At 50.1% G+C, this 23,749-nt stretch overlaps 2 protein-coding genes across 5 annotated transcripts in view; both read right to left on the bottom strand.

Moving 5' to 3' along the window:
• Positions 1–280: 280 nt before the first annotated feature.
• TMPRSS6 (transmembrane serine protease 6) lies at positions 281–18,329 on the bottom strand. 2 transcript variants are annotated; one of them, XM_035339755.1, is made up of 19 exons: positions 18,133–18,328; positions 17,634–18,041; positions 15,914–16,079; positions 15,587–15,729; positions 15,326–15,393; positions 14,025–14,209; positions 11,209–11,250; positions 10,142–10,346; positions 9,643–9,779; positions 9,212–9,324; positions 8,628–8,737; positions 7,222–7,367; positions 6,399–6,497; positions 4,892–5,005; positions 4,695–4,811; positions 3,804–3,972; positions 2,185–2,456; positions 1,557–1,693; positions 281–853 (listed from the first exon to the last, which is right to left on the bottom strand). In XM_035339755.1, the coding sequence occupies exons 3-19, from the start codon at positions 16,068–16,070 to the stop codon at positions 695–697; spliced, it is 2,373 nt and encodes a 790-aa protein (XP_035195646.1). In that variant the 5' UTR covers positions 16,071–16,079; positions 17,634–18,041; positions 18,133–18,328; the 3' UTR covers positions 281–694. The 2 variants fall into 2 exon arrangements, with proteins under 2 accessions (XP_035195646.1, XP_035195656.1); XM_035339765.1 differs by lacking the exon at positions 11,209–11,250 and having other exon boundaries at positions 17,634–18,329.
• A 2,005-nt stretch (positions 18,330–20,334) lies between these two features.
• IL2RB (interleukin 2 receptor subunit beta) overlaps positions 20,335–23,749 on the bottom strand; it is an 18,096-nt gene continuing 14,681 nt past the window's right edge. For all 3 annotated transcript variants that reach the window (XM_035339795.1, XM_035339779.1, XM_035339789.1), the window contains one exon: positions 20,335–23,379. In XM_035339795.1, coding sequence (XP_035195686.1) covers positions 22,552–23,379 — 828 coding nt within the window. In that variant the 3' untranslated portion in view covers positions 20,335–22,551. The remainder of the gene's footprint in view (positions 23,380–23,749) is intronic.

The raw sequence follows: 23,749 nt of genomic DNA, 5'->3' as shown, positions 1-23,749 counted from the left end.
AGGAGGCTGCTTTAATGTTTTTACTGAGGGGCCAGGGTCTTCTGAGGGGTCCAGGAGCAGCATCAGAGCCTGGGTGCTGCTCCAGCAGGGCGGCAGCGACACGCGCCTCGGGGCGTGATGCTGGGCTCGTGCCTGGGAGGCAGCAAGATGTGAAGAGTTGCCTGGCTGAGCTAACAGCACATGCCGGCTAAGAAAAGAAGCAATTAGGGAGATGGAAGAGGAGGAGTGATGGGAGGGGAAGGGGGAAGAAGGACGAGCAGTAGGAAGGAAGAGGGAGGGAGATTGATTTCACAGTTACTGGAATCTCTAACTACATCGGTCACATTTTCTTTCAGCAAACGTTCCAGCATAGGGCTGTGGCTGAATCACATGGTTCACAGAAAGTTCAACTCCCCTCTTTCCTGCACTTAGAAACCATCAGCTTGGGACCCTCCCCCCAACGTGTTTGGATAGATGGCCCAAAAACACCTTGGGATGTTCCCGGGGAAGCACTGAGGGGGAAGAGGGTCTGCCTGCTTTCCTCTACAGTTCCCACTGTAAGATTTTTTATTTTTTTACCCTGCTCAGAAGAGCATCCTGGGTCTGACAACATCCCACACAGAAACTCTTTCTCTGTGAGGCAAGTGAGCAAGGTCAGGAACGAGTGCTGTTGTGCGCGTAGGTCTGATGGGGAGAGGGCAGAGATGCACTTTTCTCAGCTCATGGTTTGGTTCATCCAGCCCAGCACTTGAGTGATCCTGGTGTACACTCCGTAGTAATTTGGACGTGCGCACCCCATTCCCCAGCTGACCAAACCGGCCAGAAACCACCTGCCGCTGGGCTCCTCGCAGACCAGAGGACCTCCAGAATCACCCTAGAGAAAGGGAAAGAAAAATGGGGTGATGGTGATCCACCAGCTTACCCTGCTGGGTGTTTTCACTGGCTTTTGGAGTATGCAGATCCCTGTAACCCCACAACTCATGTCTAGGACATCTGCAACATCCCTTGAACTTTAGACAGATGTCAAAAACTGTCTCCTGTGCAAACATCTGACCCATTGCTGCTTTCCTTCATCATGCAAATTCCTCTCCTTTAGCATCTCCCAGGAAGCTGACAGCTCTACAGTTTCCTTCTGCTCCACGAAGCATTTGCAAATGCACGGAGAGCAAGGAAGCTGGTGGAATTTAAGTGGATATCCTGAGGGATGGGAGATAGAGGAATTGCTTGAGATTGATTGACTGTAATAAAGGAACAGACTGGTTACTGTTCTTGACAGATGCTAATGAGAATGAGGGGGGAAGAGGCTGATGTAGGCATGTGACTTGGAAGTGGGAGGTAGGGAGTGAAGAATGGGCTGGAATGAGAAATTTATGTGTATTTGGATCCAGTCTAAGGCAAAGATGCTGTGAAGAATTTGCCCTGGGAGCTGTTTTTGCCATTTAGATCAGAGGAAGGATCGAGGAGTCAGGCATTTTATGGTCTTTTCACCCTTATTTCAGGCTATGGAGTGCATTTGGGAGGCCTGGGACAGAGCTCGCCCTTGGTAACCCACCCTGCTCCCGCAGCCTCTCTGTCACCTGGCAGGCGTCTTTCTTGCCCTTGTGGTACCCAGCACAGAGCATCCTGGGAGAAATCATGTAGTGGTAGGCCTCGCTGCAGATGTCCTGCTGGATGATCTGCACGTCCACCTTCTGCAGGATATTGCTGATGTGCCCTGGGGGGTAGAGCACCAAGAGCAGCGCCAGTGAGCAGTGGTGGGACTTCCTTGGTCCCCCAGCCCATGCCCATCTCACTGCACGCTGAAAGCTGCCATCCAAGTTTCTATTCTCCTGTCCACTGGCATCACAGTCTGACTTTCAGCAAAGTGCTCCACCTGCATGACAGGAGCAACGTTACCCTGCGGTCCCTTTCCCTACAAGGACGTGTGGTAGGCACTTCAGCTTTTGGGAAGAGGAGGATTCTTCAGCTTCTGGGATGACAGCATTTGGGTTTGCATCTCATCACAATGGAGGTTAAGCTCTTCTGGCAAACTATGCAGACCCTGGAGTGTCCAGGGGTTGGACACTGTGCCCCGAAAGCAAAGGAGGTGAAGGAGGCATGACCCTCCGCAGTCAACAGAAGCCTATTCTACCTACCCCACACCAGAACCTGTGTTTCCACCTTGGCCCTGCTACAGTGGGCCACCAGCAAAGACGCTGCACCTACCGCCTTCCTTAAGGGCTCCCCAGCCAGTGATCCAGCAGTGAAGGCCAGGCTCAAAGAGGTGGGAAGGGGCAGGCAAGCAGATGGGCTGGATGAAGGGCGAGGTGATCACGGGATGGTCCAGCTGGAGCAGGGCCACATCATAATCATGGCTGTCCTCCTCGTAGTAGGGGTGGAGGAAGAGACGGATCACCTTGAAGGACACCTCTGTGTGGCTGCTGGTGTTCTGGAAATATTTGCCCAAGTAAACAGTCCAGATGGAGGGGGAAGCCAGTCTGTAGGATGCAGCAGAGAAGATAACACATCACACAGAGAAGGATGGGAAGAGCCTTGCTGCTTTTGTCATACTCTTTTAAGGAGCGTCATGATGGACAATCATCTCCCTTAGAGGGGTTTCTTTTGTTTGGTTACTAATTTCAAGAAGTTGGTTGGGATATCTCTTCGATGCCTTGACATGCTGTTACAGTGGGATCAGCTTTGGGCAGGCAGTCATACACACAGGCAACTTGATCTTGTGTCCTGATTTTCCTTAGCAAAGCTAAAAGGTGTATGCAGGTTAGACATTGAAGTGGGGCTGGACACGTGCAAATGACTACGACAGAGCAGAGAGCGAGGCCTGAGCTGGGGAAGCAGAGCTGCAAGAAGAAGACTTGGAGAAGGGTAACTAGATGTGAGAAAATTCTAAGAGGGCATGACAGCCTTTTACAGAAGCAGGATTTAAAGCTGGAGCCAGCCTAGTGAGGTGACACAGGAGAACAGAACAGCCAAGGTAGACTCTGTCTCCAGAAGGGAAGGGGCAAAGGTCCTCAGCCTGGAGCAGAGGAGGAGGAAGCAATAAGAGGGATGGCTTTTAGGATCAGAGTCCTGGCCACTTTTTGCATCACAAATGCTGTATTCCCCCATGCTGCCTCTCTGGGTGCAACAAGCTCCCTGGTTTGGTTTGGCCATCTCTCTTCATCCAAACTACCCTTCAGGTTTCACCTCCAGCCTATTGCAAAGCAACCCCAGTCCTACCAGGGCCAATTGCACCATCCTGAGGATGACCAGCGGCTCCAACACCCAGTGCTCACATGGCACCAGGAGGGAAGGGCACCTAGGAAATCCAGCAGCAGTAGCTGGGGAGGTGTGGGATGCCCACCAGCTCACTTGAAGAGAGAAAGGGGAGTTCAGAAGAGGTGGAAATTGGACCTGAGGGACCACAGTCCTTCCCCCACCCAGCAATGCTGCCCAGCACAGCCATGGATCTTGCTTGCATTCACTTCTTCCCAGTTTGAAAAAATTAGTTGAACAGCACCACGCCCCTTCCCCAAATCTGTATTTTTACTGTTGCTTTTTTTTGGTAGATACACCAGGTGGAAGGAAGTGTAGGGGAGTCCACCTCCTGTAAGGGCAGGTCCTAGGGATGGGCAATGTGGGACACAAACAGCATCTTCAGCAGATAATGGTATCCTGGTCCCATCCTAGCATATGCTGATGTCTCCTTGGTGGTGACAGCATGGGAACAAGAGGGAGCCAAAGCAAAGGTGGATCTGCAGGGCATCTTCCACTGTTTCTGCTCTCCCAAAGCCACAAGCAAATCCCATCATCCTACTCCTGTCCATCCCCCTCCGCTCTCCACTTACCTCTCATCCTGGAAGCAGTGTGCGGCTGAGACCACCCAGCGGTCCGCAATGAGCGTTCCCCCGCAGATGTGGCGTCCCCGAACCTGCAGGCTGGCCTGCCAGGGCCATTCCCCTTCCACAGAGTTAGCACCACCCACGATCCTGCTGAGAGGGGCTTGCAGCCCGCAGTCTGAGGAGGAGGAGGACACACAGTAGGTGCTTCAGTGGAGGAAGAGAGCATGACATGTTGTGCCTGCCCTTCCTTTCCTGCTTCACTGGCTGAAGAGTTTGACCTCTACTCCCTCGGAACCTTGCTGTCCCCAGCCAGCAGCTGCTGTATGCACTCTCCAGGACAGGTCTAGGGAGCACCTCTCCAAGCACATATTCCCCCACTGATACCTGCACATCCATGCCTTTCCTCCTGGGGATGTCTTCAGGGCAGTGCCCCGTCTGTGCTAGCTACCATCCGGTCAGGGGAAACCTCCCCGCCCTTTTGCTACCCGTGGAAACTCCAGAAATATCAAGCAGGGCAATCAAAACACAAACTGTCTCCCTGCCAGTACCACGGGTGGTTTCCCTGGCTGGAGCTTTGTAGGATGGCATCGCTTCACGTAAGCCAGCACAGCGGTCCAAAGGGCAGCCTGTGGGTAGGACCTGGCCTGTGAGACGTGTCTCTCTGGCCTGATGCCTCTGCCCAAAGGAGACAGGGAGCAGCTGGTCAGAGAGCAGGCAGCTCCTCCTCACAGCTCAGCCAGGAGAGCAGGACAGAGCAATGGCACTGGGGGGAGAGGAGAAGGTGGACCGAGGGAGGGGGAATGCTTATATTGGGGTGGCAGGGGTGAAAGGGAACAAGCTGGAGCTACATGGCATCCTGAACCTGCCTGGCTGAGGTGTGAGTGAGCATTTCCTCACCGCAGCGCTTCTCATCAGACAGGTCCCTGCAGTCCACGGCGGTGTCACACCGAGGGTTCGGCTTCTTCACGCAGGTCCCGTCGTCACAGCGGTGGGTGAAAGGACCACAGGGGACCCCTGCGAAGATGCAGGGAAGCTGTGGTTTGAGAGCAGAGCAAGGCATTTTTCAGCCCCCGTTCCCCCCGTCCCCTCCTTACCTTCACTGCACTGCTCCTCATCGCTCCCATTGGCACAATCCCGCTGCTGATTGCAGACCCTGCTGAACTCGATGCAGGTGCTGTCCTCTCGGCACTGGAACTTTGCAGGACACACTGCGCGGGGGGGAAGCACCCAGCAATTAGATGCATAGGACACGGTGACAGCCTTGACTTGCCTTGCTTTGCTGGCTTCACCTCAGATTTGCCTCAACACTATGGACTTGCCTTGTGCTCCCTGGACTCCGTGCTGACCCTGGTTATCTTCACCAAACCTGCTCTGCTTACCCTGCTTACATCCTATGGGATTGCATCCTGGCTAGAGTTCCTCCTGCCTTGCTCTCACCCTCAGCTCAGGGGTCACCTTTCCCTGCAGAGCAGCTTCTCTTGCTCTGATAGCTGAGTCCTGAACCCTGATGGACTCCTTGATGTCCATGATCGCTGGTAGCTGCCCGAGACAGACAGGCCTAAGGTGCCTGCCCATCACAGTTTGGCTTCTGATTATGCATTTTCATAGCAGGAACTGTCCTCTTGCTCTGTGTTTGTGTATAACTATGTGCAACACCAAACATGATGGAGCAGGTGTTTTCTTGCTGCAGGGACTATAACTGCTTCAGTAATCAGTGCAAGGCTTCCACGATGCTTAAGGCCACATGGAAGTCTGAGGCAATGTGAACAGGACAGGCTGGAGAAATGGGCTGACTGAAACTTTCTGAAGTTCAGCAAAGGGAAGTGCTGAGTCCTGCACCTGAGAAGGAACAACCCCATGCACAAGAACAGGCTGCGGGCTGCCCAGCTGGGAGGCAGCTTCGCAGAAAAGGGGCTGGAGGTCCTGGGGGATGGATGTTGAACAAGAGGAGCCAGTGAATCTGATGTCTTGTCTGAGCCTGGATATGAGAATGGGGTTCTGTAGGAGCACTGGGAGGCAGTTTCTGAGTCCACACTAATGGTGCTGTCATGAGGCCTTGATGGCTTGTTGAAGACTTTGCTCCCCAGCTGGGTGGCAACGTACGGCTGAGGATTCATACAGCTCGTGTGTCACCCACGGCCTGGGGGAGAGGCAAGAGAGCAGGGCAGCTGGTGGTGCGAGGTGGCAGGAGCAGGGTGGGAGGGCTGTGAGGGGGACACAGTGCTCTGACAGCAGAGGGGGCTGTAGGCCAGGGCTGAGGTTGGGTGGCAGGGCAGGGTGGTGGGAAAGCAGGGCAAGGTGGTGGAAAGCATGGCCGGGGGGGGGGGGTCTTTCAGGCTGTCCGGAGCTCTTGGTGCAGGGGTGTCAGGGGGTTCTCGATGGAAGACTGCACTGTGTGCAGGAGGATTAAGTTCTGCTCCTCTTCCAGAGCAGGCTGAAACCACTTGGCAGTGAGAAGAGGCTTTTGTGATTCAGAGATTTAATCTCCCAGAGGGGGAGGCAGGGGCCATGTGGATCCTCCCCATCTCTCCCTACCTTTGGAAGAGCAAGGAGCTGTGTCCTGGTGGGACCAGGGGCCGGCGGGGAGAACAGATCACTCACCGCAGTTTCTCTCATCCAGCCCATTGGGGCAATCTTTGATCCCGTCACAGGCTGGGACGCACAAGCCGTTCACCGAACACAGGAACTCCCCGGGACAGGCTGTGAAACCACCAGATAGTAGTTAGTCCCCGGTGACTGGAAACCTCCTTGCAGCACAGCACCGCAGCTTGAAAGTGGAGCATGGAGCTGCACACCTTCCTGACCGCACACGAGCCGCAGCAGCTCGCAGGAGGCACTCAGTAAAGTCCCCAAAGTCTGCCAGATCACCCATCTGCCTGGCACGCTCTACCTCTGCTCTAGCTCTGTTTTGTGACTCCTGAGCACTGCGGCAAAACAGAAGTAGGTTCTTAGGGGCTGGGATTAAAACGTGGTCAGGGCCGTGAAGGGGATGTTGTAATACGTTGCCAGGTGCACATATTCAGGGACATATTCAGGGACAAGTGTGGGTTACAGCACCTTTAGGAGGGAGCTGGAGAAACCTTGGGAAGAAGGCCAGTGGGTTTGCATTTACATACGTGCATACGCATATTTGTGTGTGGTTTTATTTGTCTCTCACTTGCACAGGTTCCAAGGTGAGCAGGAAACAGGTCTCTCTGAGAGCTCTTGTGTTTGAAACAAAAGTCACTTCAAGTCAGAAATAGTCTCCCATTGAAACCCCAAGGCCAGTCGGTGCTGAGGGGAGAGCCTGTAGGCAATTTTCTGAAGCTGGGCCTTGGCACAAGGGTGCTCTGGGAAAACGAGGCAGGAGCACTGCAGGTGGGCATCTGGGATCTCCCCCCCCACACACACCCCACCAAGGAGCAGGGAGGAGGCCTGGACGTACGGTCAGATAGGTTGTACAGGCTGTAAGCTGCCTGCACGCCAGGGCCCGTTAAGGAGATCTGCGAGGTGAAGGTGATGGTGATATCGGCAGAGGACGTGACTGGGATCCTCTCGGCGTAGGCTTGCAGGGTCCGCAGGCCACACAACCTGAGGAGCAAACAGAGGTGGGATGTCCTGGGCGGCGAGGGAGAAGAAAACAGCAAAGTGGGGCAAGGGGGTTCTGTGGGGCTGGGGAAGGTGGGAAAGAGACCACAAAGACTGGGTATGAAGGGGTTTTGAGGGGGTAGCCAGTATAGCAAAATGCCTTCAATGTGGCATAAGATTACACAGGAGCAATGGGAAAAAGCTGTGATTTTAACCCATGTCCAGTCAACACGAATGCTGTGATGGGAATTGTTACAGAGAGAGGGGAAACCAAATAACTGGGGACAACAGGGCATAATTAGGCTTTATGAATGGGATGGAAACAGACTATACATATTGTCACCAATTTCTGCCCTCATGACTCCAGAGTGACCCTACTACCTTTGGACATTTCCCATTTTGGGGCAAGTGTTGAATTCAGGTCACACAAAGCAATTCAGTTCTTATATTTCCTAAGAAATCATGTGGTAGAAACTGTGGCTCTGACAGCTCAAGAGAGGAAGGTAAGGAGAGAAAAGGTGAAAATCCTAAGCCAGGGGAAGATAATGTTCAGTAGCTTCTCGTTCAGATCCTTCAGAAGAAAATAATTTACCTCTGCAGGAGCAGTGGATAGGAAGTTAATGAGATGTGCTGGGGGAGGTTTTGGAGAGGAGGGGGCAATTTTGCAGTATCTCTGAGGAAAAAAAGGGTCCATCTAACTCAGAGCCTTCTTTGAGGAGATAAAAGTGTGGCAGCTGTGTCTCCTTTGCACCTAGACGGTGGTGGGCAGCAGCCCCAGCAATGTATGGAGGCTGATTTTGGGAAGTCCCTCAGGGGGAAGTGGCTCTAGTCAAAGCAGGAGGATCTGGAGCTTGGCGGAGGATCTGTACGGAGGTGGATGCGAGGCAACGGCACACGCACATATTATTGCAGAGGTGGTGACAGGCAGATTTGCAAACACAAGAGACGTGGGAGGACACCAAGGTTACACACACAGGAGAAAATTAGGAAGCCTGATGCAAACAGCAAGGCAGAGAAGGCAGGCTGATATCTCGGAGCAAATTTATAAGAAATGTGCTCCCTAGGGAGCCTGTGAATGAGAGAGGCTGAAAAAGAAGTAGACAAGCAAGAGGTGCCAGCCCTGACTGTGACCACTAAGTAGGGTGGTGGGATCCCCCCCCCCCCAGACCTGGTGGCTAAACTGAGTAAGGGACATGCAGATGTTTCATCCCAGTTCAGGAGTGGGAAGTAAGAGACAAAAACCAGGACCCCAGCCATACCCACCTTCTGTTCTGAATTATCCACTGTCCTTGGGTACAGGGCAGGTCCTGCTTCTGTCTGCTGAGCGCGTAGGCGTCGAACCACAGGGTGACCCCATAGCCAAGGGAGGGGACCTGCAGGCGAGGGGGTCCAGAGCTGAGTGGAGATGGCTCCTATGAGTGCTGCAGCCCACCCCACACAACAGAAACGAGCAGGGTAGATGTGAAGGGGAGAGGTGCTAACACACATTGCAGGCCAGAAGGAAGGACCAGCTAAACTGGTGCCATGTTGTGATGTAGGGGGGCTCTGCTGCTGGTCTCAAAGCACAGTAATTTCTAGTAATCTGATTCTGCCTTGCGAAACCAGATTACTAGAGCCAAGACTTCAGAATCCTCCTCAGTTATGGCATCTCTGCTCTAGCATGCAGTATTAGACTGCTTTGGCTTCAGAAAAACCCATTAAATGGAGACTAGGCAGGCTTCCACCCTCTCTTTGCTTATCATGATGATCTAAGAGTGCTGGCTGAGCGCTGTGCCCCATGTTAATGCGGGGATTGCCACGTGGGCTTCAGGGAGGAGGTGGATGCTCCTGTGGGAGCTGGCTCTTACCGTCATATGCCAGGTGCACTGCGTGTTGGGCGAGTAGTAACTGGGGTAGTGTGGGGTGCTGATCTTCCCTTGCAGCTCCAGGCCTTCCCGCAGGGTTATGTTCACTTCACAGGCTGCAAATACAGACATTCATAGCCCTGATACCAGCTCAACCTCAGCCTGGGGATACCGTGTACTTAACCCATCATAGGAGGGGATACAAGGGGCTCTAAGACCTAACACTAATCGTTACTGGGATGTTCCACCATCCCCCTTCAAGGGGCCATTTCTACCTGGCAAGACTTTTTGTTTCTTCTTCTTGTCCATAGAAGGGTGATGGTAATGCATATTGCTGCTTTATCTTTTACTGGCTTGACCTCTAGCAGTGAGGTTGTAGTAGATAAACTGTGTCCATCCTGTAGTTACGACTGCCCTCCTCCAGCCTTCCTCACCTTTGAGGGGCACCGCCTGTGCTGTGAGGATGAAGGGGTCGTAGTAGCTGTACATGGCTTTCTTCCACACGATGGCCATGACAGGGCCTGATGAAAGGACTTCCACCACAGGCTCCTGCCGGCTGCAGCCGTAGATCCTGAGGGGAAAGAGAGAACAAAGGAGTGGGAGTGAAGCAAGCCACAAATAAATGAAAGAGAAGAATGAAAATAGAAAAAAAAGCAGTGGAGGCCTGCGTTATCCAAAGAACATTCCTGTTGTGAGACACCAACCGAATCAAATAAAAAGCCACCAGAGAGACAGCTCGTGCTGCTGTAATCTATGAGACTGCAGGGCTGGCTGTGTGATATCCCACATCAGTGACTTCAGCTCATCAATGAGAGGCAGGTTTTGCATCAAAGAGAATTTCCTCTGATGTAGTCTAACACCTTCCCCTGCTGTGGTGTTGTGCCATCCTGCCTGGGTTCCCCACTGTGTTCACCCTGCTCAGGAACTACCTACGAGGTGATGAGGTGTTTCTCCAGGGGCCCAGCTGCATCATACATAGCCAGGCGGTCCCTGCAGTCCGGCAGAGTCCACTCCAAGTGTAGCTTGATCATGTAGCCCTTGAGGCTGTGGAGGTGCCAAAGACAGCTGGAGGCCAGGTAGTCAGGGCCCTCCAGCGTTAGGATGTCATCCTCTTGGACATAGCTGTATCTGTAGCAACCTAAATGCAGGGGGAAAATAGAAGGATTTAAACCTCAGGGTGATATAAACTGAGGGAAGGGGGGCTTAGGGGTGGCTGTAAGGGAAATTAAGATACGGGATTGCCAGTTGGGATACCAGTGTGAGCCCTATTTCAGGGTTAGGCTGAATCATCCCAGTGATCTCAGTTTACTTTCACACGCGTCTCAGTGACACCTGTCACCTCTTACTGGTGTCACTGAGATGCATGTGAATGTAAACAGAGCATGTGAAAGAAGCCCCCTCATTTTCTCTCTGTAACAACTGGCCCCTCTCCCTTGGTTAAGCCCATACCATCTCAGGGGTTAAACATCAGCACAACACAGTTATCTTCCACTGGCTTCATTTTCTTTTTCATTTCTTTCTCCTCTCACCACCATATTCTTCCCAGCCTTACATCCCCCTTGTATGTTTTCCAGGCTCCAGCTCTGTCTAGCCCAAAATTTTTGAGTAAAAATCAGCTTAAAGTTGCCTTTCTAATAGTATATCTAATGAAAGTTGCCAGCCACAGCACTTACAGCACAGCCCAAAATCTTTAAAAACACATTCAAACATCACTAGGACAATAAACTTACAATGGTTTACACCACGTCCAGTGCAGAGCCATGGAGGGAAACCCTCAGCCCCTCTCAGTAGGTTTTCTGCGGCCCAGAATTGGCACTGTGGCATCAGTACACCAAAATCTTACTAAGCTGGATGCACTGCTCCTGGGAGCTCTTATCTCTGCTACCAGTTGTGTGCTACCAGAGCTGCTCAGAGCACTCCACCATGTAGTAGCTTCACGCAGTTTGGAAAATCCCTCCCACAAAGTAACAAACTCAAAAGGAAAAGAAAAGATGGCCTACCCAGAGTGGATTTCAGCACTACTATGTCTTTCACACTGGATTCTGTTAGAAAGGAAATATATAAAGGAAGATGAACAAAAAGTGGTGGTAACTGACTGCTAGTATGGCAGGTGATGACTCCCTTCCTATGCGGGTGATCCCCTTAAAGTCTTGGTGTGGGGCACTCTCCAGGCACTTCTCTGTCTGGTCTCTGGGACCTGCTTTCAGTCATATCTTCCTCATCCCATCCCACAGGGAAACCTCTCTGGCCTCAGTCCCAAATCCAACAGCCCCAATTCATTCCTTCCAGACCAACACAGGCTTCTCTGTATCTTCTCCTTTGCCCATTACCCAGTGCTCCTCAAGGGCAACTTCCCCTTACCACCAGGGCTGGACATTGCCTCAGGACGCCATTCCCCTTCCCTGGCAGCTACACCCCTGGGCACAGCCCTAACCCAGAGCCTTTGCCCTGCTCTCTGAGTTCAGATAACCCTCACTGAAAAGCACGGGAGCTGATGAGGGTGGGAAAGGAGGTCTCCTTTGATGACAACTGGTTGATAGCTACTAAACAGCCTACAGAGTCCACCTTTGGGGATGGCAGATGCAGAGAGAGCCACCAGCAACGCCTACAGATCTGCACACACCAAAGCCAGTGGACAGGGCTTTTAGGAGCTGGGCCTTGCTCCAGCCTCCCAGCTGAACTGGGAGCGGCCAGAGATGAGGTGCTACTGGGAATAATTGCCGAAACTAAAGGCGCCGTGAGGTCAGCTGGGTGTGAGAGCTGCTGCTGGGGGCTTGCCTAGGGCAGGCCTTTGGTCTTCTGTGGCCCCTAAGCAGAGCGTGCAATTCTGCAGGGAGAGCTCTGTAGCTTTGTCATGGTAAAAACAGATGCTGTGGGAAGGAGGATCCTGCCAGCACAAGGCTGGAGAAGCTCCTCTGCTGTAGGGAAGGACATGGGGTATGCTGAGCTGACGTTACTTGCTCTTCTGTGTGAAAGTAATAAAACGGAGTTCCCTCGAAAAGAAGGAAGGAAATCCTAAAAGTCTTTGGGGGAAAAGGGGAAGATACCGCCCTGGAGTGAGTACCTGTTAGTAAAAATAAAGCACTGGGGGCGGGGGGCTGGAAAATCTTCCTGCATTAGCCAGTTGTCTGCAGCTCTGTGTATTGCAGAAGACTGCAGAAAGAATTCATATTTAGAGCTCAGTGGGTCAGCCAGTGAGTCTGTCAGAAGGCAATAAAGTGCTAATGACTTGCTATTAGCTGGCAATTTTTTTCACTCCACTTTTACAGAGCAAATGAAGCCAGAGGTTAAGCCACTGGCGTGAGCTCATCCTGGCCCAGCAGTATAGGGATTTTCTGTTGCTTTTTTTTTTTTTCCTTTCTTTATTTTTATTTTTTTGCCACAGCTGCTAGACTGTGCTTCTGACTGGAGAAGGAGGCAGGAAGGATGAGAGAAAGCAGAAGGAGACAGAGAAACTACAACTGGTGCGTTAACTCCAAAATAGAAAGAAGAGTGTTCTGCTCATGCAAATCTACCTGAAATGAATAAAACAGTGAAACAGATGCAAAGGGAATAAGAGGGAACTGGGAACAGCTAAAAGAATGGTAACATCATTTTTTAAATTTTTTTATGGATCACATTAGGAAGTGAGCAAATAAATGGAAAATGCAAGATGGGCTGGCTTTGAAGCATTTAGCATATTGTGTTATGACATTTTTCTTAAGAAAGTTGATTGAATTTGGCTGAACGTAGGGTCTGGTACACTGGAAACAAATTATAAGCAGAAGTAAGTGACTAATGGTAAATGCAGGAGGAGAGGTCTTCATGGGGTGCTGATGCAGGTTCATACTGGATCTTAACACAAAGATCTGGATCAGATCCACAAAATGATCTGTGAAATCATTTTGAGGAAATCAAATTTTGTTTGGAGCCACCAAAAAATTACCTCCAAATCAAAACAATTGTGATGTGGAGAGAAAGGTCAAAGAAAAGATGGGTGGGATATGTTAAAATAAGATTCATCTTTGAAAAATGCAAGATAACGTCTGGGGAAAAAAACTTGGAGATGTGGCATTTCATAGGAAGAAGAAACTTGGAAATGGGAGTCCTAGTGGGAGAGAGTAAACACAATGTAGTTTAAAACCTCTGTGGTTTGGGGCTCTGAAGGAGGGATCAGATCAGGCTGAGAAGCTAAGTTTCATTATAAGGACCAAATGCAAATTCCACTGGATTTTGATGCACTGAATATAGACACATCCCCATGTCCTTTATCTAACACCTATTTTAGAGCAGTTCTGTAAGGGCTTCTTTTTAAACAGGCTGTGATCTTTACTTTGGGAACTGATAAATAATGCTTAAAATCAAATGTTAGGAACTAAAGTGGCAACAATGCGTTGCTTCACAGTAAGATTAGTGGTGACTTAAATATGTTGACTTTGTTCTTCTCTGAATTGAGTAGACTGGAATAAGCTCCCAAAGGAACGCAAGAAACCTAACTGCTTTCTAATTTTGAGCTGAACTGGTCAAACCTGTGTAAGATATTACTCAACACAAGCAAAGGCTGAGGGAAGAAGAAGAAGAGATAGGAAGTTGTTAACTAGCAGGTCATAGTCAGTGGTATCTCCACGGATCTTTAATCCTTCGAAGGAATGATGCTATTTGTGAAAATTCTGTTCTCTATGAGGAGGCAACACACATTTTTTCCCTGTTCTCTTCAGATTTCTCCTATCCCCTTCTGCAATGACTTCTAGCCACTTCTCATAACCTTTGTTCAGCACCCTGTAAACCTGGGGCCACGTCTGATGGCCCAGGCCACAGCTGAGCAGAGGGTACTTACCCAGCAGAACCAGCGAGTCTGGGTTGACCCTGTACTCTGCCTGGTAGGACAGGCTGCCCGAGATGTTGAAGCTGGCGGAGAGCTCTTGGTGGAGCATTGTGTTTACCCTCTCAGCCGTCATCTCCTTCTGCTTACTCTCAGGGATTTGGAGGGTAAACCAGAAGAAGAAGGTCAGAGCCCCCTCCCTAACAGAGAAATAGCATGTTAAATATCCTCTGTCTTCCTTTACAGAATCACGGGAGTGTCAGACTCCACAGGTTAACACCCCACCGTTTAGCTACAGGTCAGATATATCTGTGTGGACTACCCAGTGATGACTATACATGGTCACATTAGTGTGATAATTAATCAAGACTGGTCTCATTTCAGGTAGAAGTGACCTTTGGTTACTACTGACCAGAGGCTGAGATGAAACTCTCAAGACTTCATTGTATCACCTCCCAGTGGTGACAAGGGGATGATTTCTGACTCAGCACCTTACCACAAGCCATTAATGCTGGGCAGGCTCAACTTGCGGGAGGCTGTGGCTGGGAAAGCTCTGTTCAACCAGATGGCAGAGAAAAATGGCTGGGGGAGGGGGAAGAGATGTTGAAGAAAACCTTTTTTTTCAGTTAAAAAAATAGAGGAAAAATTACAAGTGAAACTTTTCTTTCTCTGGTTAAAAATGGAGTTACAGCAAAATTGGATTTTTCCTTAGCGAAAGGTCAAATTTAGGGGTGTAGTTTTCCATGGAAAAAAATAAACAAATGTATACATCAGTTTGGAAGTTATTCCTGATTTCTCAGACTACTGTGATGACCTGCAAAGCTGTAGTCCCATATCTGTCCCACTCCACTCTTATCCTGTTCCCAGGTGGACCATGCTTCTTGGCTGAAATACCTTATCCATGGTGCATTCTGGCCTCTGCCTTCTGGTGCCTAGAATCAGGCCATAACAGTGACCTCCTTGAATTAGATAAATTAATTTCCAGCTGCTTAGTTTCTACTGAGAATGCCAAGCCCAGATATATATATTTTTTTTCAGTTCTTCCCAGTCAGTTATTTTTCTTTGCTTGAACTTTTGTCTCAGTGAAAAAAGTCCAAGTTTTGGCTTTTTGCGTTGACCTCGGATGAATGTGAACGTCAGAATATCCACAGCTCTGTCATACTGGAGCCGTTCTGGATGTGTATTGCCCAGCCTAGCCTAGAACTCGTAGTTGGGTGTGCAGCAGTTTGTCATGACCAAATTTCAGTGAAACGAAAGTACAGCGGACTGGAAACTTTCACGTACAAACAAGCAGAAATGCTGTGGGTGCTACTCACCCGAAGGCATACACTGTGCTCGAGTTGTAATATCGACCCAGCTCTGTGGCACGAATGAGATCCTTCAGCTGCAATGAGAGTGTCGGCTGATAACTATCGTGCAACGTTACAGTGACAAAGAACCTACAGCCAGCCCTACGCTTCATCCCTCCTGCTGTACAGACCCACCACGTCTGTCACTTGGAGGAGGGTACCTGACCTCTTGCTCTGCTACTCACTGAAGTGCCTCGGGGCCAGCTCTGGTCATGGAATTGCCCTCACCATATTCTGGAGTTTGGCTGACTCCAACCAGAAGGCTCTGGACTCCACTTCCCCAAGGTCTGGGAAGTACTGGCGGTTGAGGACCTGGAGGCTGCCGGAGTAAAACTGCAGGACAGATGGTTCCAGGTGCCATGGTCTGTAGTCTGCCAACAGAAGACACTAATGGATTACCTTGCTGATACGTAGGAGAGAGGGATTTGCCCAGTAATTTGCTCAGATTTGATCTGTGAAGATCACCCAAAGACACAAATACTCATTGGGCTGGACATTGCCTTTACTCTACCCCATCCACCTCCTACACAGGGAAAAAACGTGTTGAATTTTTACCTAGGAAATACCATGTTGCTGCAGCAGTTCCAGCCAGCAAAAGAAAGGCTATTCCAAGAGGCACATAGCGGCGGCAGTCACGTGAGGTAGTTGAGTTAGTCTCTGATCCATCTTTTGAGAGGGAGTTGGCATCTTCCTCCTGTTCCTCGGCCTCCATCTGGGGTATCTAGTAACACAGCACACCACGGTCAGGCTGGGTTTCATGCAGCCTTTTACATCCATCTCTGGAGGTGTGCTGTCAGCTCTATGATCCTCTCCCCAGATCTATAGCCCTAAGAGGTCTGTGGGCTCACCATCAAAGACTTTGCTCAGTGGAAATGCGAGTTAAGCTCCTATTTCAGTAGAAGACAGGCTTCCAGGACGCTGTCCTATCTGTCTGTGCCTCCAGGGCATCCCCAGATTTTCAAAGACAGTCCCCAGGTTTCCTTTGCTTCTGCCCAAAACACAAGTGAGTACAATAATAAAATTCTCCATAGGTAATACTGTTGTTTTCTCAGTCTGGGAATGGATTTAAAACTGGTATTTTATTGACCTGGAGATCAATGCAAAATAAAATCAGTGCCCTCAAACGCACACAGAATTTGCACGCAGCAGCCCCGGCCTGGGAGCCTGCAGTTGTACTTTGCCTGCCGTGCCACTTTGCTCTCGGTCCCTCAAAGCAAACAAACCCCTGCCGTTCCCACCAGACCGTGTGTCCCAGGGCGAAGCCCACGCTGGCGCTGACTCAGTAGCTGTGCAAGTGCAGGGGGAGCTTGCAAACAACATCCAGCCCTCCACCCTTCTCTGTTCCAGGGGGCATCTTCTGGCTTCCCTGACCCTTCTTCTCCCTTGGGCTGCCTGTTTCGCTTTCTTCTGACTGCACCCCTCCTTTCAGCCCCAGATGCTGAAGATAAGGAAGAAGTGCCATCACCCAAGAGAGCCATCTTATCTCACCCACCCTCCTTCTCCTTTCCTCTGCAGTCACCTACTGCCTTCTAACCGCACCGCTGTCCCCAGGAGCTTTGCGTGTGTGGCTGGAGAGGAACGGGACGTGAGCACGTCCACGTGGGAGGGCACGGAGCTCCTGGGGAATGCCTGGGCCCTGCCTACGTGCCTGCGGGCTGTGCGCTCGCCCAGCGGTGCCTGTGTGCGCCGAGATGTACGCACAGCGGGGACGTGCTGCAGAGGTAGGAGGAGGTGGTTGGCCTCAAACCCCTTTTAGCCTGTGTGGGTGCCCTGGGACACTCACAGGACAAGGGCTGTTCAGCCTCCTTACTCTCCCACCTTTTACTGAGCCCCCAAACCCTCCAGGCTGGCTTGCGGCACAGCCATGTGCTCACAGAACATAAGTACCAAGCGACTCACTCCAGAAAACCAAATGTAGCTTGGTGAACATCAACACTCCCACAAACGGCGGCACATCAGCTTCCTCTGATGCACCCTTCCAGAGAGGCAGGAGCACCTCTCCACTGCCATAGGATCCTTTCAGAAACAGCAGGCATAAGCAAAGAACCACAAACCGAGGGGCGGGGGGAGGAGGGCAGGAAACAACAATAGAAGAACCTCTTTTTTTTTTTTTTTTTTTTTTTTTTTAAGATTTAATTGTAGGCACTGGGGTTTCCCCCAGAGCTGCAGACCTACCTTTGAAACCTGCTGCCGCCTGGGAGGCCGGGCCCACACCCCCCACGCAAACCCGCTCACACATGCATGGGGAGAGAGAGAGAGGAGGATAACTATTTACCCAAGCTCAAGGTCTCCTCAGCGATCAATAATTTGATGCCATGTCCCTTCAGCTTGGCCTTTGTCCCAAACCGTCCTGCTGTGGTGGGTCAGCACACCCCGTACAATGTCTTGCCCCTTTTTTTTTTTTTTTTTTTTTTCCCTGAAATAGAGATTTTGAAGGCTTGCAGCAGGAGATCTGCAAGGGAAAGATCTGCCTGGAAAAAGTCAGGTTAGGAGCACCTCCAGCTGTGCTGAGAACAAGCCAGGAGGCTGGCGCAGGCAGCTTATGTTGTCCTCCCCAGGGGACGAGGAGTTGCTGAGCGACTGTTGTATGCCTTAGCCACCCTCCTTGGTCCCATTGGGTGTCAGCAGGCAGAGCTCCTTGGCACAGGGATGGAGCAGCCCCTGGCTGTCAGGCGTAGATGTCCTGAAGGAGGGGAGACAGAGCTAGACAGCGGGTCCAGATCCAGCCGCGGTCACGCAGATGAAAGCAAAGCACGGCGTCTGTCAGTCCTGACCTGCAACGCTCCCTCTGCTCTTCCTGGGCTCCTCGCTGCCCGCCCTCCTGACACTGGGCTCCCCACACTCGGTTGTGCCACCTTCCCGCAGCATCTGCTGTCTTCTGTCCCCGGGTCCTCCCCACCTGCCTTGCTGCACCGCCTTCTGCTTACTGCCCCTCGGTTTTCACAAAGAGCAACCGTGCTCCAGCCAGAGCAAAGTAAATAGAGCTATCCTGTCCATAAAGCAGGGGGGAAGGACGCACGGACTGCTTTTGACCTGGGGCTGAGCTCCAGCCAGTGGGGTTGGTTTGGGGATGAGCTCATTTGGGCCAAGGCTCGTTTTGGCAGCCGGGCAGGGGTAGCTGCTCCCAGCTCTGTCACCAGTTCAGGTTTAGTTTGGGACTGTGAGAAGACCAGAAGCTATTGCTGCAGTTACCTTGTGTAGGATTCTAGTAGAAAAGTGTTAAATGTAGATGAAAAGCTCCAGCGTTTGACTGGGAATGTATCGATGTGGTTATCCTGACTAACTCACTGCTGTACATGTAAGAAACTGAGGCACACAGTGACAATAAGAAATGCTTTCAGAACTGCCTAAGAGATTGAAGGGACTAGATTTTATTTTCAGAAATGGCTTTGAGCCAGAATTTCCCTAGATAACCGAGGACTAGCTTCATCTTTAGGCATATGTGTATACTTATATGGCTTTCCTGAACTTACACTACGAGGGCTTGCCACGGTGGGTTGGAACCAAGCGGAGGGTATTTCCCAGAGATCTTACCTTTTTGTATCCATCTTTACTGGAAAGAGGCAAGTTCCTTCTCTGGTGTTTTCAGCAGAACACAATATATAGTATTTCAATCTGATCTATCAAAGCAAGCATACCACATCTATCACCGCAGCCTTTTGAATCAACCAAGGACCCAAAATCTTGATCAGATCTGACTTCAGAGGAATTCCTTTGCTGCAAATACCCTTTTTACTTCCCATAGTGAAAAGAAGGAAGGTGAGAAGGGGTGGAGGATGATGTTACCTATTTGTAAGCGAGGCATCTCTGAAAGAGGCAGATGAGATATGTGACAGCTACATTTGCTGTCTACAGCTTAAGATAAGGAAAGGACTCGTGTATGGGGCGGTTAGCTCAAGTATCTTCCACACAGCACTCAAGTTGAGCTTCGGTATGACTCTGGTACTGCTGGACACTGTCATCTCTCTGTGGTTTATCTCAGCACCGTGTTCACATCAGCTGTGGAGGGGAACACTCCCGTGTGACATTTCTGAAGAGCCCTGGGGTGCCCAGCAGAGAAAGGGCCCCATATCGCTGAGTGTTATGCCTCGGGTATTCATAACCTGGGTTACTCACATACGAGACCACATGACCTCGTCTTCCTGGAAGAAAGGTCCGGTTATCACCAGATCTTATGTTAAGCGCTTCCTGCCGCTGTGTGTCACACATTCACACCCTGTGGGGCTGCTAATGCAGTGCTAACAGCTTGCCACTTCGAAAGCTGTCAGCATTTTCACAGGAGGGGAAAAATACCCAGCCAGCAGGATGGTCCTCAGGGGCCTGCGGCAGGATCACTTCTGTTTTCTGGGGATCAGGCAGAGCGGAACATGGTAAAGACATTTCTGCGGCACATCTCTGCAAAATTGTCTTCTTCTCATGGCAATAGCCAAAGGATTCACCTCTTCAGACCACCTGCTCCCCCCTTCCCCAAGCCTGCTGTGCTTATTGTAGCTAATGCATCTTCCCTCCTTTCTTAAAGTTGGCCATGGCTGTGTAAGTGCTCGGCCATCTCTGCAGTGGATCTACCAACCATCTCCCCCTGAAACCTCAGCTTGAGCTTAGTCCTCCTTGCCTGAATTTTGGAGCCGACCCCAAACCTGCTGAAGTCAGTGGGGTATGTGTCCTTCACTTACAAAGGGCTCCTGATGGTATACTCACTGCTGAGTTCTCCAGGCAAATCTTTTCGCTAACAACCCCTTTCTGTGCCCTGGCTTCAATACCACCTGCCCATACAGTGCTCTGTCTGCCCTGGGCTTCTTCCTGGCACTTGACAGCCTTGGAAGTGAGCTACCCCCTGTTTTAGGTGCCGGAGTGCCTTGGGGAAGGGAGTCGGAAGGGGACGAAAGGTATATTGGTCCCAACAAAGCTTCGCCTAGTCCTCTGTTTAGAAAAGCTGTTGATCCCTTCCCCCCACCCCAAAGGACAATAAAACACCACTGATTCCGTAGTATTTCTTTTATTTTCCAAGAGGAAAAAGGGGTGTTTTTATTTTTATTCATATTCATCTTAGCAGCAAGAATAATTGAGAAGCTTATGGAAATCTACATAGGGACAGGAGAGCCATCAGTGCAACTAGGATCCATGGCCTATGTAAAATAGCAATTTGCCCATCAGGGCAAGGGATTCATTGTCTCTTTTTGAAGTTCATCTGCAAAGAGTCTCAAAGCACAGCAAATAGCTGGGCAAGCCTCCTGCTTGCCTATCTGGGATGCTGTGAGGCTTTCTTTGCCTGCTGTCTTCTGAAGTCAACGGAGCAGTTCACGTCTTGAGGCAGGCGAAAAAGCTGATGAGAAGAGGGTTACAGCTGCCCCAGCCCTCTCAGCTGCAGGCAAGCTCAAGTCCTTTGAGCAACTCTTTTGAGGTGAAATCCAAGGCAGTGGGTGCCCCCAGAGCTGAGATTTCTAATGACATTCAAGCTGCACAATGCAAGGTCAGCTAACAGTGTGGGACTGGGACAAAGCAGAAGATCCACATTTCTACAGGCAGAGGTAGGGAAGAATTAGCTCCGGGTGATACTCAAAGAAATGCCAAAAGTACCAACAAGTTTGATATCCTTGATTTTTTTTTTTTTGATGTAAAAACCCTTAGAAGAAAGATCTTTAGCACAGAGTTGGTATTTTCCCACTTCTGAATAGTCCAGAAATATAGCGAGAGAACAGACGGACAGTACAGATGTTGAATGCAGGAGTGGATGGAAGCAGAACAGCACGCCTTGCTTTGTCTTACTACTTTTCTTCTGTGGTGTTTTGCTGTTTCTGAACCCAGATCAGCAAATGCAGAAGAAAAAAGAAAAGAAAAAAAAAAAAGTAGTCTTTGCAATCCTCATTTTTTCGTGAGTGGATTGAGGTTTTCTTTTCAGCAAAGGTGCTGATTTGTGAGTTACTTTTCTGGGCTCATTTACCACATCTTTGTCGCTAAATAGGCAATGGTTTCCCTTGAGCAATGGAAGGAATGGGCAGCACCATTGCGATGTTTTCCACTAATACAGGATGTGGGATGAACTATTCTGCAATCAGCTTATCACAGTCAAATAACTGTATTTTGCCAGCAGGGCAGAGAGGCTTTCGATTTCATGAAAAATATTGCAGCAAGAATGGGAAATTGTGTGCGTTCTTTTTACTACCATCATCAGACCTAGGGGGAAAAGTGGGGAGGGAGGGGAGAGGGGGAAGGGGATTTCCCCAGTATTTTTAACCCAATAATGGGGATTTCTTTTTACACTGCACTGCTTAGACAGCTGACACAGTTCTGGCTCTGAGCTAACCTTAGAGATTTGAGTCTAAAGCTGGTCCAAGCTGTTCAGAATGTACTCTGATTAAAAGCCAAAATGGGGACATACAGAAAAAAAAAAAAAAAAAAAAAAAAAAAAGACATCCTTGGTCAGGCAGGAGGAGATGGCTTCATTTTGTCATCAGCCCCAGCACTCACTGTCCTGAACGAAATCCCATATCCATCTCTTTGGGCATTGCTTCCTCCCATGAGACATTTGTAGGCTGGAACAAGGCAAATAGAATACGTGGCTGCTCAGCCACAAAGCTGGGTGTTGTTATCACACCAAGATGCAGAGCATGGAAGTGCCAGCACAGCCTCTTACAGGGAGCTGGGGAGGGAAAAAAAAAAAAAAAAAAAAAAAAAAAAAAAGGTGGTATTTGGGATGGCACCTAAGCAGTGTGGAAAAGAGCTTCTATGCTACCAGATCCAGATCCAGTAATAGCAGAGAAACAGATTCAGTGATGAAGGTGAGTCCTTGTTGTTCTGTATGCCTAAGAATCCCATTTCTTTGTCTCTGTTAGGTGGTAGCCACTTAACAGCTTTAATGTGCCTTTATTATTCTCCATGCATTGCTTTACTAATCACTAGCCTAGTTTTCCATGCAAAATGTCCTCCCATTTGCAGTGGTCTCTTTCACCGATGTTTTATCCTTGGGACTAGTAATACCCAGGTAGTCATCCATGAATTTACGCCTTGTCCGGCCTATTCCTTTTCTGGTTTTGCATCCCTCTTGAGTAACTTTGTTCTTCAGCCTCATTAAAGAACGGTCCTAATGGGTTTGATACTGAAAGCTACATTCATGCTCTGAATAGAAAAAATGTCCATTTAGCCTTCCTTGCCGAGAAGGCCTTTCCCACCTGTAGATTTCTCCCAGGCAGATCCTAGACAGAGCAATGGTTGTATTGGCTTTGGAGGTCCCTCAGAGAAAGATAGGCACCGGTGTTTGGGATCTGGCTGGGGAAGGCAGTTCTGCATGGATTCTCATCCTGTGCTTGCCTTAGAGATGTAGGTTGAGAAAGGGAAGGGGTAATGTGTGCTGCTGGAGCGGTGGGATCAGTCGGAAGGCCTGCCTTCCCACTCCCCTCCATTACTCTGGCAGTATTGCTGTCGTGCTGGCCTGTTGGGTCAGGAAAGTCTTTGTCCAGTTGGCACAGGGCCTCAGCAGGTTGTAAAGCAACTTTGTCAATTGCCTTCTCATCCTGCCTCAGAACTGGTGTCGGCGGGGTGCTTTCACTTGATGGGAAGGCCCCTGAAATAGCCACAGGCCTCTGGGCTTCACCTTGTGTCTCTGTCACAAAGGAACCATTTTGGAAGCCCTGGATCCCCTTGAAACAGTGAAGGAAGTTGTGGGACAACATGGGCATGTCCTCTGCCAGCGTGCAGAGGTCTGGGGACGGGAGAGCATGGTAAGACTCGCTGTCCTCGCTGCCACTGCTCTCCTGGGTGAAAGGCTCGTACGTGAAGTAGACCTGACAGGGCTCAATCTCAAAGGAGTTGGGAAGGTGGAAGAAGAAGTAGCCTTGGTTGGTGAAGCAGCTGGACATAGAGTGCCCACTGGTTTCTGAGGGAGGATCAGGAGTCAGGGGTCCCTTGGAAAGCAGAAGCTGGGATTCCTGGTCATTCTTCTGCATCACCTCCAGCACAGAAATTTCTGGGGTTATGCTGTTCACGCAGTATGAAGATGAGGAGAATGGGGAGGAGAGCCATTTCTGGTGGGGAAAAATACACAGGAGACATACTGTTATGCCCTAAGGATAACACAGTGAGGAACAAAAGACCTTCCCCCTTTAGCACCCACAGCAATTAAGTGGCCATTTCTCTGGTCAAGCAAGAGTTGCAGGAGGTGTGGGAGGGAAATTCACATCCATGATGTGAATCTGCAGGGTTTCAGAGAGAGTATAGCTTTCTGTCACTTTTAGATCAAGAGCAGATCTTGCAAACCTATGTTATGAGATTTTTGGGTGGGGAATGAAGGATGGAGGACTAAAGTGAAAGGGAGAAAAAGAAAAAGAAAAAGATGAAAAGGAAGGGAAAGAGGAAGAGGAAAATGGAAATGAAAGGAAAAAGGAAAAGGAAATG

Source organism: Oxyura jamaicensis, chromosome 1 (genome assembly GCF_011077185.1).
Source record: "Oxyura jamaicensis isolate SHBP4307 breed ruddy duck chromosome 1, BPBGC_Ojam_1.0, whole genome shotgun sequence".
Lineage (NCBI taxonomy): Eukaryota > Metazoa > Chordata > Aves > Anseriformes > Anatidae > Oxyura > Oxyura jamaicensis.
The sequence above is the reverse complement of the archived record's forward strand: the minus strand, read 5'-3'. Positions and strand labels throughout refer to the sequence as shown.

Coding starts and splice junctions, on each gene's coding strand:
- TMPRSS6 (XM_035339755.1), bottom strand. CDS start 16,070: ATGGAGGCCGAGGAACAGGAGGAAGATGCCAACTCCCTCTCAAAAGAT. Junction 14,210..15,325: donor AGCACAGTGTATGCCTTCGG/GTGAGTAGCACC, acceptor TTTCTCTGTTAG/GGAGGGGGCTCTGACCTTCT. Junction 11,251..14,024: donor AGACTCGCTGGTTCTGCTGG/GTAAGTACCCTC, acceptor CCTTTCTAACAG/AATCCAGTGTGAAAGACATA.